The sequence below is a fragment of the Ursus maritimus genome, unplaced genomic scaffold (genome assembly GCF_017311325.1).
Source record: "Ursus maritimus isolate PB19 unplaced genomic scaffold, ASM1731132v1 scaffold_26, whole genome shotgun sequence".
Taxonomy (NCBI): Eukaryota; Metazoa; Chordata; class Mammalia; order Carnivora; family Ursidae; genus Ursus; species Ursus maritimus.
This window is the reverse complement of record NW_024425119.1, coordinates 9,092,039-9,104,170: the sequence shown is the minus strand read 5'-3', so window position 1 is coordinate 9,104,170 and position 12,132 is coordinate 9,092,039. Positions and strand designations below refer to the sequence as shown.

Below are 12,132 nucleotides of genomic sequence, written 5' to 3'. Positions count from 1 at the left end.
TTTTTCCCTGGCACAGACAGTTTTCACAATGGGCACTGAAACCTGAGAAACAGGGAAGTAACCCAGGGTATTTGTAAGTGGATGGAAAGGGAAGTCTCTCCCTCCTTCTTACTCCTACGTAAGATAAGCTATTCATCCTAGCCAACTGCATTGCCGGACCTTTCACCACTTCCAACATGCACCCTACTTTCCCTCTACCAATGACCAAGAGGCAAGATTTCTGAAGTTAACATTTGAATTCACCAACAAATGAATATCAATTCTAGAATGAAAGCTCGTAAAAGGGATTTCTGTCTTTTTATAACAGTGTAATTGCTCAGTAAATATTTGTTGAATGAATTGATAAAATACCTAATTCTAATAGAATTGCTTAAGCAGCGATCCATGCACCTAAATATCATGCAACCATTAAAAAGTTTATTTGTAAAGTTAGTGATATAAAATATTTGATGACATTAAATGTTTTTACAAAGGAAACGGATAACATATTCCTGAGGGAAATACACAACCTCTTGGTGGGTTTATGGATTTTTGTTTTATCGTTCTCTGTATTTCCTGATTACAAATTACTTTTAGTATTAGAAAGAAACTCACCTTTTGGGGCGCCTGGGTGGCTCAGTCGTTAAGCGTCTGCCTTCGGCTCAGGGCGTGATCCCGGCGTTATGGGATCGAGCCCCACGTCAGGCTCTTCCGCTGGGAGCCTGCTTCTTCCTCTCCCACTCCCCCTGTTTGTGTTCCCTCTCTCGCTGGCTGTGTCTCTCTCTGTCAAATAAATAAAATCTTTAAAGAAAAGAAAAAAGAAATTCACCTTTTATTTTTTTTTTCTTGAGAACACATTCAAACCCAACCCAACATGATAACCACCTTGGCTGAACTGAATGTACCAATTAATAAACAAATACAGGATCCTATACAGTGAGCATAAAGTATTGCTTGAGAGCCTGGACTCTGAAGACTATATGCGTATATAACTAACTTACACCTAAATTAGGGAACCTGAATACTAACAACGTAACTTAATAGCTGTGGGACCCAGAGTAAGTTACTTAGCCACCATCACCTTTAAAATTCAAGGTTAGTGCGAAGATTAAATGAATCAGTACTCCTTTAAAGCACTTAAAACAGTGCCGGCGCCACAGAACTATGCACGTGTTAGCTTCTATTATTACTGAATTCAAAACATTGTACTAGCTCTGGTGAGGAGAAGGACGAAACAAAATCCAGTCCCTACCCGCGAAAAGAGGGTATACACACACACACAACAACAACAACAACAACAACAACAACAACAACGTAGGGTATACACACACACACACACACACAACAACAACAACAACAACGTAGGAGTCAAAGCAGAATGAAATCGGGCTAAAACCAGGTAGAGTCAATAAGCGGGCATTTAGAGGAAGGAGTTCTTCATTCCGAAGAGTTCATGCAGAAAGTCACGGGAGCAATAGCATTTGAACCAAGTTCCAGGAACGCGCAGGACTTCAGCAAGTAGTAAGTAAGTAAGGACTTCAGCGACCAGTAAGACCCACCTGAGGGAAACCGCAGAGGATCCTGGCAAAGGCACAAAGACTAAAGGTGAATTGCTCTTTCCCCAGGACACGAGAATGCGGACAGGATGGAGTGAACAGAATTAGCTACAAAGCGCTCATCACTCAAAATGCCACGAAACCTCTGGCGAACAGAACTGGTCGCACTGTTTTACGCAAAATGACCGGGACGACAAGGTTAACGAAAACAGTATCGGTAACAACAGACCCCAACGTACTGAACTGTAGAAGGGAAATAAAAAACAAAGACGTCCTTAAGAAAGCCAGCACTACCGCGACTATCGCCGTCCGCGATCCTCTAGGAACCGACCCTGGAGACAACGGGACTCGGGGCCGGCAGACGGCGAAACAGCGCCTCTCGCAGGCGGCAAACGAGCTGGGGAAGTACCGAGACGAAGAGACCTGGGGTGAGAACTACAGCTCCCACTGAGGCCTGGCCGACAGCCCCCTTTCCATACTTCCGCTTCCGCCGCCCGCCCTCGCGTACCCTCTTCAGTGGGACCTACCGGGGAGTGGGCCTGGCGCGTGACCGCGCGTGACCCCGCGTGACCGCGCGTGACTCCGCGAGCGGAGAAGCAGGGAGGCGGGACTCTGGGACCCCATTGGTAGAAAGACGACCCAAAAAGGTGGGACTCAACTTGAAAATCTCGATAGTGATTGGAGTTGATAGGACAAGGGCGGAGCTACACGCCCAGGATCCTGGCCAATCAGCGTCTGGGATCGGCCAGGGGACCGGGAAGGGGAAAGGGGCGAAATGGTTCTGTGGTCACATGCCGCGGGGTCTAGTGGGAGGAGCAGTTGCCCAGAGGACGCCTGGTGCTTCCTGTTTCCGGTTCCCGAAGTGGAGCACAGCGAGGCGCATTGGGGAACGCTGGCCTTTGACACAAGTTCTGGGTCCGGGGTCTGTGGCTGGCTCCTCGCTGGCCCTGTCTCCCAGCCCCAGACAGGTATTCAGCCGGGGATTCTGCGCCTTGGCTACTCCCTTTGCCCGTGACACGTGAGTATGAGGGGCGTGGAGGAGGAGGGGAGCTGGAGAGCGCTCACGCCTCGGTACCCGTAACAGGGGATGGGATCGCTAAGTCTCCTTTGGCCAGGGTTCTAAGCCAAAATTCCAGCTAAAGAGTCCTAGGGCAGAATGGAGGCGGTGGCATGAGGGCGGGGGTTCCAGAGTCCCGAAGGGAGTGAGGGAGAAAGGACCTACCAAGACCGGAGAGGGAATCGACGTGTATTTGGAAGGCAGAGAAAGGAAGGACCCTGGGTATGGAGTCGTTTGAGGTATTACTGGATACCTGTAGAGGGAATTTTTGGCCTGCATCGTGGAGGAAGGTAAAGTGGCATCCTTTGGAGAGGATACGGCCGTAGGCAGTTGGAAATCCGGAGACTTAGACGGAATGAGAATTTCTAGAACCCTGGAAGAAGTTTGAAGGGCATGCGTGTATGGTGTGGAGTAGCTACTTAGAGGGCTTATCTAGTGTTTTCTCTTTGTAGGGAGCTTCCGCCTATGGGACCTAGAGCTACTTCTCTAAGGCTCTTCAGCATTGGGCGGTTTAGGTAGGTAGGGCTTCTCTTCTAAAAGGGTAGGCTGCTGGGAAAAGGAGATAAGGGCCGCTACCTCAGGAATGAGCCAGACAGCAGAAAGTAGAAATTGCACTGAAAAATGGAAAATGCCCATGGCTAGTCTTGAGGGGTGGGAAAGAGTGCTACAGATGCCCAGTGATGTGAACTGCTTCCCAATTCCTGGCTTAGTCATTGGTCATCCCATTGAAGATGATTGTTTAGCTTTACCAAAATAGATCTGTTCTAGAAAAAGAAAATTGAAGGGGATTTTTCAAAATCTTAAAGTCCTGCCCTTTATTTCCAAAGTGTCTAGACAAACTATTGCATCTTGAGGCTCTAATTGTAGCACATTAAAAGGGAACTACACAGCCTTTGGGTTTCATACTCTCCCTAATAAATTTTTGCACCCCTGTATTTATCACAAGTTTTCCAGAAAATAGCTTAATGCCATGAATCATCCAAGTTGCCCCACCAACTTCATACATGTTTAATACTTGTATAACCTAGGGCAAATAATTTAACCTCTGTAAGCATCAGTTTCCTCATCTGTAAAATGAGAGAAATTATACTTACTTTTCTGGGCTGTGAAGATTAACAAACATAATCTAGATAAAGCACTTAGAGCATTTGCCACCAAATCAAAGAGAAGCAGCTCAAACAGAAAAACCTTAAGCAGAAAAGAGAGAAGAGTATAAGTTGATTCTCATCCTAACTTCTTGAACCAATAAGCACATGAAAGATAGTTCAGCTCCACTAATGCAGACTGCAGGGTCTTTAACCCTTTGTCCTATCCCAATTTTGTAAGATTCTTTGTTCTAATTTGGGAAAAGAAATCATCAACTGTTAACGGATAAGGAACTAACTTTGAGGCCAAAGAACCCAGTCTACTGTGTGAGCATCCCCTCCAGAAAACCGGTCCTGGGGGGAAGAAGCTTGAAAGTCCAGAATGTTGAAATCTTAAATTAGATCCTGAGAGAATATAAGGAGCATGGCATGTTAAATCAGTCTAATAAAAGGAATGTCTTATTTTTTTAGGAACGCTACTGGTCACATAGTGTGTTGAGCAATGAGTTAATTTAGGGAAGGTAGGAGTTTGAGGTTTGAGTTCTTTATTCCACCTCCTATTCAGTGAACTGTGTGAGGAGTCACTTCCTCCTGCTTTGTCAAAAAGAAAGCAAGGCTTTGGCTGCGTAGTCTGAGCCCCAAAAAATTAATGTGAAAGGGGATACACATGCAGTGGTTAAGTATAGACCATGAGCTCTGGAGCCAGACTTTCTAGGTCACTCCACTGGCTGTGTCTCCGTTTTCTCATCTGTAAAATAAGGGCGATAATTGTATTTACTGTGTAGGGTTTTTGTAAGGATTAATTAGTTAATGCGTGTTAAGTGCTTTTAAGAGTAAAAGGCAAGCACTCTATTAAGTTTCCTATTAGTGCTTTAAATGTGTTTATGGGGGCCTCAGACTTTATGACTGGTGATAATTATTCTACGGAAACGCTTTATAAATACTGCCATAGTGAGTTGATTTTGGAAATACACAAAGTCAGGGCGCCTGGGTGGCTCAGTTGGTTAAGCATCTGTCTTCGGCTCAAGTCATGATCCCAGAACTGGGATCGGGCCCCAGGTCAGGCTCCCTGCTCAACAGGGCTCCCTGCTTCTCCCTCTGCCCCTCCCCATGCTCCTGCACATGCGCGCGTGCTCTCTCGCTCTCTCTCTCTCTCTCTCAAATAAATACATAAAATCTTACCCAAAAAAAGAAAGTAAGTAAGAAATACACAAAGTCAGGGAGACCAACTTCCCAAGCCTTTGTTGCCTTAGTGGAGTGTGGAAAACAGAAGGTCAAATATAAGTTTGTTTAGGGGAGTGGAGAAAAGTCAGCCAGGGCTCAGAGTTTCCATTTTCCTATCTTTAAACTTACTAGTCCCCATTAAGCTCTGCCTAGTTTTATGTTCTAGAAATGCACAGGAGTTGATGAACCAGCCTGAAAAAGAATTAGAGGACTTTACAGAGTAGAAACCAAAGTCTAGGCTCGTAGTCTGGAAGCGTGTTATTACAAGTGAGAAAAGTTTGGAAGAATTAAATCTTTGTATGATAACATGACACTGTTATGAAAGTAACAAGTTGCAATGGCCTGGAGGATCATTAACTAACGGACAGCAGGGTGAAGTCTTTTGCAAGGGTATATCGGTATGTCCTGGGCGTGAAGATGAATGATCAGAGAAGAGAAAGTGAGTTTGGGAAATGGAGCCGAGTGTCTCCATTCCTAGAGCAGGACAAGGAACAGGTGAATTGGAAAGTGATTTAGTGATTCCCAAGAATGGTCACCAGTTAAGAGTGTACAAAGACAGCTCTGCTTACTGGTAATTTAGAAACTCTTCAGATTTGTGACATGTAGAGCCTGAGGTGGGTTTTGGAAGACATCTTCACTCACTTCGACCTAGTGGATTTTCTTCTTCCTGTAATTTGAATGATTGCATGTGTTTTCAGAGATGTGCCATTAAAGTAGATAAATGTCAACTTTTAGATGCAATGGCTGTGTTTATCTCTAGTCCTCTTTCTTACGGTGAATATGAACAAAGGGTGTTGGATGAAGTTAGGACCCAAAGTACTGAAGTCCCTTTCCCTATTTTACGTCTTTCTCAGTAACTTTCAAATAGACTTTATCAAGTGTTAAGTTATAATTTGAGTGTTATCTAAGGAAGAATCACAGGTTGAAGCAGTTTTTATGAGCTAGTATTAAACTTTAAATGTGAGATATTGCGGGGTGCCTGGGTGGCTCAGTCGGTTAAGCGACTGCCTCCGGCTTGGGTCATGATCCCAAGGGTCCTGGAATCGAGCCCCACATTAGGCTCTCTGCTTGATGGCAAGTCTGCTTGTCCCTCTCTGGAACTCTGTGATCTGTCTCGCTTTCACTCTCTCCCAAATAAATACATCAAATCTTTAAAGAGAAATAAGTAAATAAATATGAGATATTGCACTCTGACTTTTAACAAAACAGTAAAGATGCTTGCAGTCTCTCAAAAGAAAAAGAGAAACCTAAAGATTAAGAATCCTATTCTGAATATTAAAGGACAGGGGAAAAATAATGGGTGAAAGCTAAAAGCTTGAAGTAGACACAAGAAAATAAAACCCAACTTCGTGATAATGAGGAAAACTGACTAGTGTAAAATAAGCGATGGGTGGAAGATAAAACTGTAAAAATTACACATTTGTGTGCTTTGTCTCTTTCCCCCCTCTCCTGGTCTTTCTCTGCTTCTTCAACACCCACACCCTCTCCCAAAAGGATGTTCCCCTTCTACAGCTGCTGGAGGACTGGGCTGCTCCTGCCACTGCTCCTAGCTGTGGCAATAAGAGAATCCTGGCAGACGGAAGAAAAAACCTGCGACCTGGTGGGAGAAAAAGGTCGAGAGTCCGAGAAAGAGTTGGCTCTACTGAAGAGGCTGCAACCACTGTATAACAAAAGGTAAATGAGAAGAGCTTTGAAGGGCTTGAGAAAATAAGAGTCGGACGCCTAGCCTACTGAGCCACCCAGGCACCCCCTTGTTTTTTTTTAATGCTATAGAGCAAATTCTCCGCCCAGTTTTTAGTAGCAATGTGTAATTCTCTTATGCAGAAGAGTAGCTGTTTTCAAGACTGGATCCAGCTTGTAGGAATTAAAAAGCATTATTTGCTAGTTCCATTTAATAGGACTTTAGAAGTGAGGCCTGTGCACATCGTAAGTGTCGGGAATCTTCAGGTATATAAATCTGAAGATGATTTTCAAGGAACAAGGGACCATGGCTGGGATACTTCCCATGAACATAGATCCTGATTCACAGGGAAGTAGCAGCTGACACTTCAGCATAGTCTAGAACAGGTATTCTAGAATATCTAGCTGTCTTGGATGTTGTGTTGTTTTTTTTTTTTTTTAAGATTTTATTTATTTATTCGACAGAGATAGAGATAGAGACAGCCAGAGAGAGAGGGAACACAAGCAGCGGGAGTGGGAGAGGAAGAAGCAGACTCATGGCGGAGGAGCCTGATATGGGGCTCGATCCCATAACGCCGGGATCATGCCCTGAGCTGAAGGCAGATGCTTAACCGCTGTGCCACCCAGGCGCCCCTGGATGTTGTGTTTTAATCAGTCACCATCAACAATTAGGATTGTCTCATTCGACAAATAAATTATTCACTATTACGTGGCTGTCTCATGATCAACAAATACTCACTAGCACATTTAGTTGTGACGTCAGATAAATAAACTGAGCACACTTGGAGGCGGGGTAGGGAGGTGGGAGGGTGGGAAGGCAGCTTTAGGAGAGGCTGCTTGTCCTAGGGCTAATAGCCAGTAACTCTTCTCTTCCTTCTTTCTCCTCCCTTCTCCTTACAGCTTTGAGAGCACTGCGGGCCAGGGCCCAGACACCTATATCTACGTGTTCAGGGTGTGCCGGGAAGCTGGCAACCGCACCTCCGGGGCAGGCCTGGTGCAGATCAACAAAAGTAACGGGAAGGAGACAGTGGTAGGGAGACTCAACGAGACTCACATCTTCAATGGAAGTAAGACTCTCCCCCGTGGATTAATTGATCCCTAGTCGATCCCTCTGCCAATTCTGTGGCAGCCTTTTCCATTCTCTTCAGGGTATCGTATGGTACACATGCTTCAGCTCACGTGAGACTATAAACCACAAGATACGTACTTGCACAGCTCCTCTGGAGCCATGGCTCGGGACCTTTATGTGTTTGTTTTAAAGTTAATGAAAAGCTCATGCATAAGGAAGACTCCAGCTGGGATTCTGTAGCTTAATGTGTTTTTCATACCAGGCTGGAAAATGCCAACAACGACCATTTCTCATCAAATTAGTCCAGTTTTGCCAGTTACATTTTCAGAGATTAAGCTTTTTTGCAAACCAGTCTACAAAAACTTCCCCAGCCAACTTGTGCTATGGTGATTAGTTGCTCAAAAGTCATAAAACCATATTTCTGGAAGGAACTACGTGAGCCCCTGTGGTCGAATTCCCTCCCTTAAGCAGATAACTGTATTTTCCAGTGCAGATATTTGTTTGTATCAATAGTATAATGAAAAATAACATCAAGAGTTTGGGGATAGGGGTTGGAAGACTAGATTTTTGACCCAGCTCGGGTTTACTTGTCCTGTGACTTTGAAAACTCATTTCATCTTCTTGTGTCTCTTCATGTGCAAGATTAGAAGCAGAACGTTTATCTTATTCTCCTCACGTGAGTGATAAATCAAAGAATATTTTGCAAAAGAAATTTGGATGCCATAAATATTAAAGAAAAAATGGCTCCCGATCTTAAAAATCACCCACCTTGCATTTATCTGTGGCTAATTTTAAATCTTAGGTTTTCCCCTGCCATCTAAGACTTATGGAACCTCTTCTTTTGACGTTAGCAGGTGTTCAGGAAATTCGAATCAGTGTCAAAGTATGGGTCCTCGTTGTTTTTCACTATCGGTTGCCTGCCTTTAATGTGGAAAATTCAGATTATTCTTACATAAATCTGATTCTTAGTTGTCTTAAGGGAACACAGAGCTGCCGTAAAGAAGCAGGTTTTAGCTTGGTGTTGCCGGTATGCAGAGCTCACATCGATACAGATTATTTTAACTAAAAGCAATTTCACTGAACACCTCAGTCCTCAGGAATTGCACCCAGGCCGGCTCTGCGTTTCCCCCCGCCCCAGAGCGCATTTTCCTTGTCCTTCCTCAGGTAACTGGATCATGCTGATCTATAAAGGGGGTGACGAATATGACAATCACTGTGGCATGGAGCAGCGTCGCGCCGTGGTGATGATCTCCTGCAGTCGGCACACACTAGCGGTAAGGCATCCCGGGGCCACGAGCCTAGAGAGCAGATGAGAGGGCTGACCTGAGGTGGGAGAGAATTTCCGGAGGGGACAAGAAACATCAGGATGGATAAGAGAAGACTAGAAGTTCAGTTTTTCCCTGTGTCACAGACACCTGGCTTCCATCATACGTGGAAAAAAAGTGATTGAACCAGGAGAAAGCAAATGTTTTTTAGCTTGTGGGTTCTTTCTAAATAAGAGTCAAAAGGAAACAGTTTACCACGTAAGGGTTGTGTTCTGTCCTTTCATCATTAGGACAATTTTAACCCTGTGACTGAGGAGCGAGGCAAAGTGCAAGATTGTTTCTACCTCTTTGAGATGGATAGCAGCCTGGCCTGTTCCCCAGAGATCTCTCACCTCAGTGTGGGTTCTATCTTACTAGTCACGTGAGTGCTTTATCAATCCAAACCTTTTTTTTTTTTTCTTAAACTCAATTACTTGGTGATACTTAAAAACATTGTGTGTGTGCACGCACTATACTATAATCGGAAGGGGAGAACTTTGTGTGAGAATCCTCTTTAAACTCTGTGCAGTTTAAAAAAATTAGATATACGTTTCACCCCTAATAAATATTTGCATTTGGAAATGCTTTATGTCCCACTACTGGAGGACTGGACATTTTTAATACTGTCCCATTAGATTATAAAAACTTTTGGAGAAATGGAACTGTACAACTAATAGTGCCTATTCTTGGCTATAGGTCAGAGTCACTAGGTCGTATTTTTGTCTGAGCCTTTGCGTTTAGACAGTGTTCTAATTGGTTTTCTAAATGAGGTACCCTCCCTGTTTTGGGTGGTTTTATTTTTTCCGTTTTTGTAGAATACAGACTAGGAAACCACTAATGAATATAAAGATTATCTCTGTTATCAGAGTTGTGCTATTCTTTGGTGTTTAAGTAGAGATGTCTTTCTTCCTCAATAGGTTTGCATCACTGGTCGCGGTCTATATCATTGGGGGATTCCTATACCAGCGACTGGTGGTGGGAGCCAAGGGAATGGAGCAGTTTCCCCACTTAGCCTTCTGGCAAGATCTTGGCAACCTGGTAGCAGTAAGTAACAGGACTGCTGGCTGAGTCTGTAGCCTGTGGGGAAGGATGAGTGACCAGCCATCCTGGTTTACCCAGACTAAGGGATTTCCAGGGACATAGAACTTTGGGTGCTAAACCCATGGAAGTCCCAGCAAACCAAGTACAAAGTACTTGTTGGCCCTAGTACAAAGTAACAAATAGCATAGCATCTTAGTGTCTGGCCTTGCTAAAGACTTGGCTAGAAGAGCAACATTGTTGCTTAAATTGAGGAATCTGATAAAGCTGTTAAGGGACCTGTATGGGGAGAAAGTAAGACCTAATTAGAATTTTTCTCCCATTAGCCATAAATTCAATTTAGGCTGGTCCTTAGAGCTCCTGGATTTTATCTTCATTATCCTTGAAGAAACCTAGTTCTTGCCATATTCTTGGACCATAGGTATATTTTGCCTCATCCTCAAAGTTGGTGATTCCATATTATCATTTCCTTCCTTTGCTTCTCTCTACAGGATGGTTGTGACTTTGTGTGCCGTTCTAAACCCCGCAATGTGCCTGCTGCATATCGTGGTGTGGGAGATGATCAGCTGGGGGAGGAGTCAGAAGAAAGGGATGACCATTTATTACCAATGTGATTGCACTTTAAATGCCCAGCTGCTTCTTCAGTCCCCCAAACCAAAGCATACGCAGCCAGATTTCTTAAGCAGTCTCCACTCCAGTCTCTCATCCCACCCTTAACTAAATTGCTCTTGCTTTCCAGTTTGCTTTTGATTTGCATTTTCTCACTAGTAGAAATGCCTTCCCTTCGTTCCCTATTTTCTTTTTCCTCTAGAGAGGTACAGTTGTGGGACAGATAAAATAATAGGGCCTGTGCAGAAGAGGCTATTACACTATCTCTTGGTATCAGAAGGTACAAGTAGGATAGTTACAGTGAGCAAAAAAGTGTGGCAGGCTCCCTGACTTTTTTAAACACATTTTCACAAGTTTTTGAGACACTGGATTTCTTTAATTAAAAAAAAAAAAAAGGCCAAGAAATATTATTTATACAAGGTTTGATTGCTTTCATGCTGTTACTCTGTACCCTACAGTAGTCTCCATGAGAATCTGGATGTAATTTCTTGCTGCTTGGAACTACTCTGTGGTGATTACTTGGTTGCATTCCAAGTATTGCCATTTGGTCTGAGCCTGGAGATGTTGCAGACTTGCTTCTCCCGCCTCTGGGATTAGGACGGGGGAAATGTTTAATTTCCCACTTAGAGGATTATAAAACACCATCACATCAGTTGTTGGCATTGGAGTGACCTTTTGGCCGGAACTGGGCCCTGGATTGTGGGCTCGTGGTCATTGGTGTGGTCATTGGTCCATATGTGGCCAAAATGCCTTATCCAGAAGTCTAGTCCTTGGGAAAGGGAAAGGGAATCGGACCTCCTGTGCTACAGAGGTTCCAGAAAAGGAAGTCTATTTACCTGTAGTGGGATCTCCTCAGTGGCTTTCTTCTCCCACTTGCAGTAAAAGCTGGCAAAGCTTTTCTTCTAAGCTGTTTCCCTCTACCAGTATTTCTAAATATGTTGCACTTTCTTCACAGGCATGTCGACTTCCCCTCTTACACCCCCTCTCCCCCCGCAAATCTTCTGGAAAGGGAATGAAAGCAGAGGTGGGACATCTAGGGCTTTGCCATCCTGTGCTCTGGGTGTGGAATGCTGCTGCACCTGTCCCTTCTGGCTCAGGGAAGTATCTTCTTGCCCACAGCGTTCTGTGGGGAGAGATTTTGAATCCTCTGATGCTTCCACTTTTTTGTTTAGGCCATGTGCCCAGAAGCCTGGCCCAGTCTGTCTTTAATAGTGAACCTGGGCCGTTGAAGAGTAACATGGCTCCACTGGACACAGGAGGATGGAATCAATAGGCAGGGGCTTTTAATAGCCTTTAGGGAAGAAAATGAAATTATTTCATCTTTGGACTTTTAAATACTATTGGAATGATTTTCTTTTCTTCTTTCTAAACAGGGAAAATAATGTTATAAAAGCATCTTTTTTGTTAGTTGTTTGCATCCCTCCCCCACACTGGTGTTTTAAAAATGCAAAAAAAAAAAAGGAAAAAACTACATTTTTTGTATAAAAACATTTAAAAGATTAAAAAAACAAACAAACAAGTTGCCCTAGTC

At 43.9% G+C, this 12,132-nt stretch overlaps 1 protein-coding gene across 1 annotated transcript; it reads left to right on the top strand.

Moving 5' to 3' along the window:
- Window positions 1–2,357: 2,357 nt before the first annotated feature.
- On the top strand, window positions 2,358–12,112 carry M6PR (mannose-6-phosphate receptor, cation dependent). Its single transcript, XM_008697491.2, has 7 exons — window positions 2,358–2,553; window positions 6,396–6,575; window positions 7,482–7,648; window positions 8,815–8,924; window positions 9,206–9,336; window positions 9,872–9,998; window positions 10,484–12,112. The coding sequence occupies exons 2-7, from the start codon at window positions 6,397–6,399 to the stop codon at window positions 10,604–10,606; spliced, it is 837 nt and encodes a 278-aa protein (XP_008695713.2). The 5' UTR covers window positions 2,358–2,553; window position 6,396; the 3' UTR covers window positions 10,607–12,112.
- The last annotated feature ends 20 nt before the right edge of the window (window positions 12,113–12,132 follow it).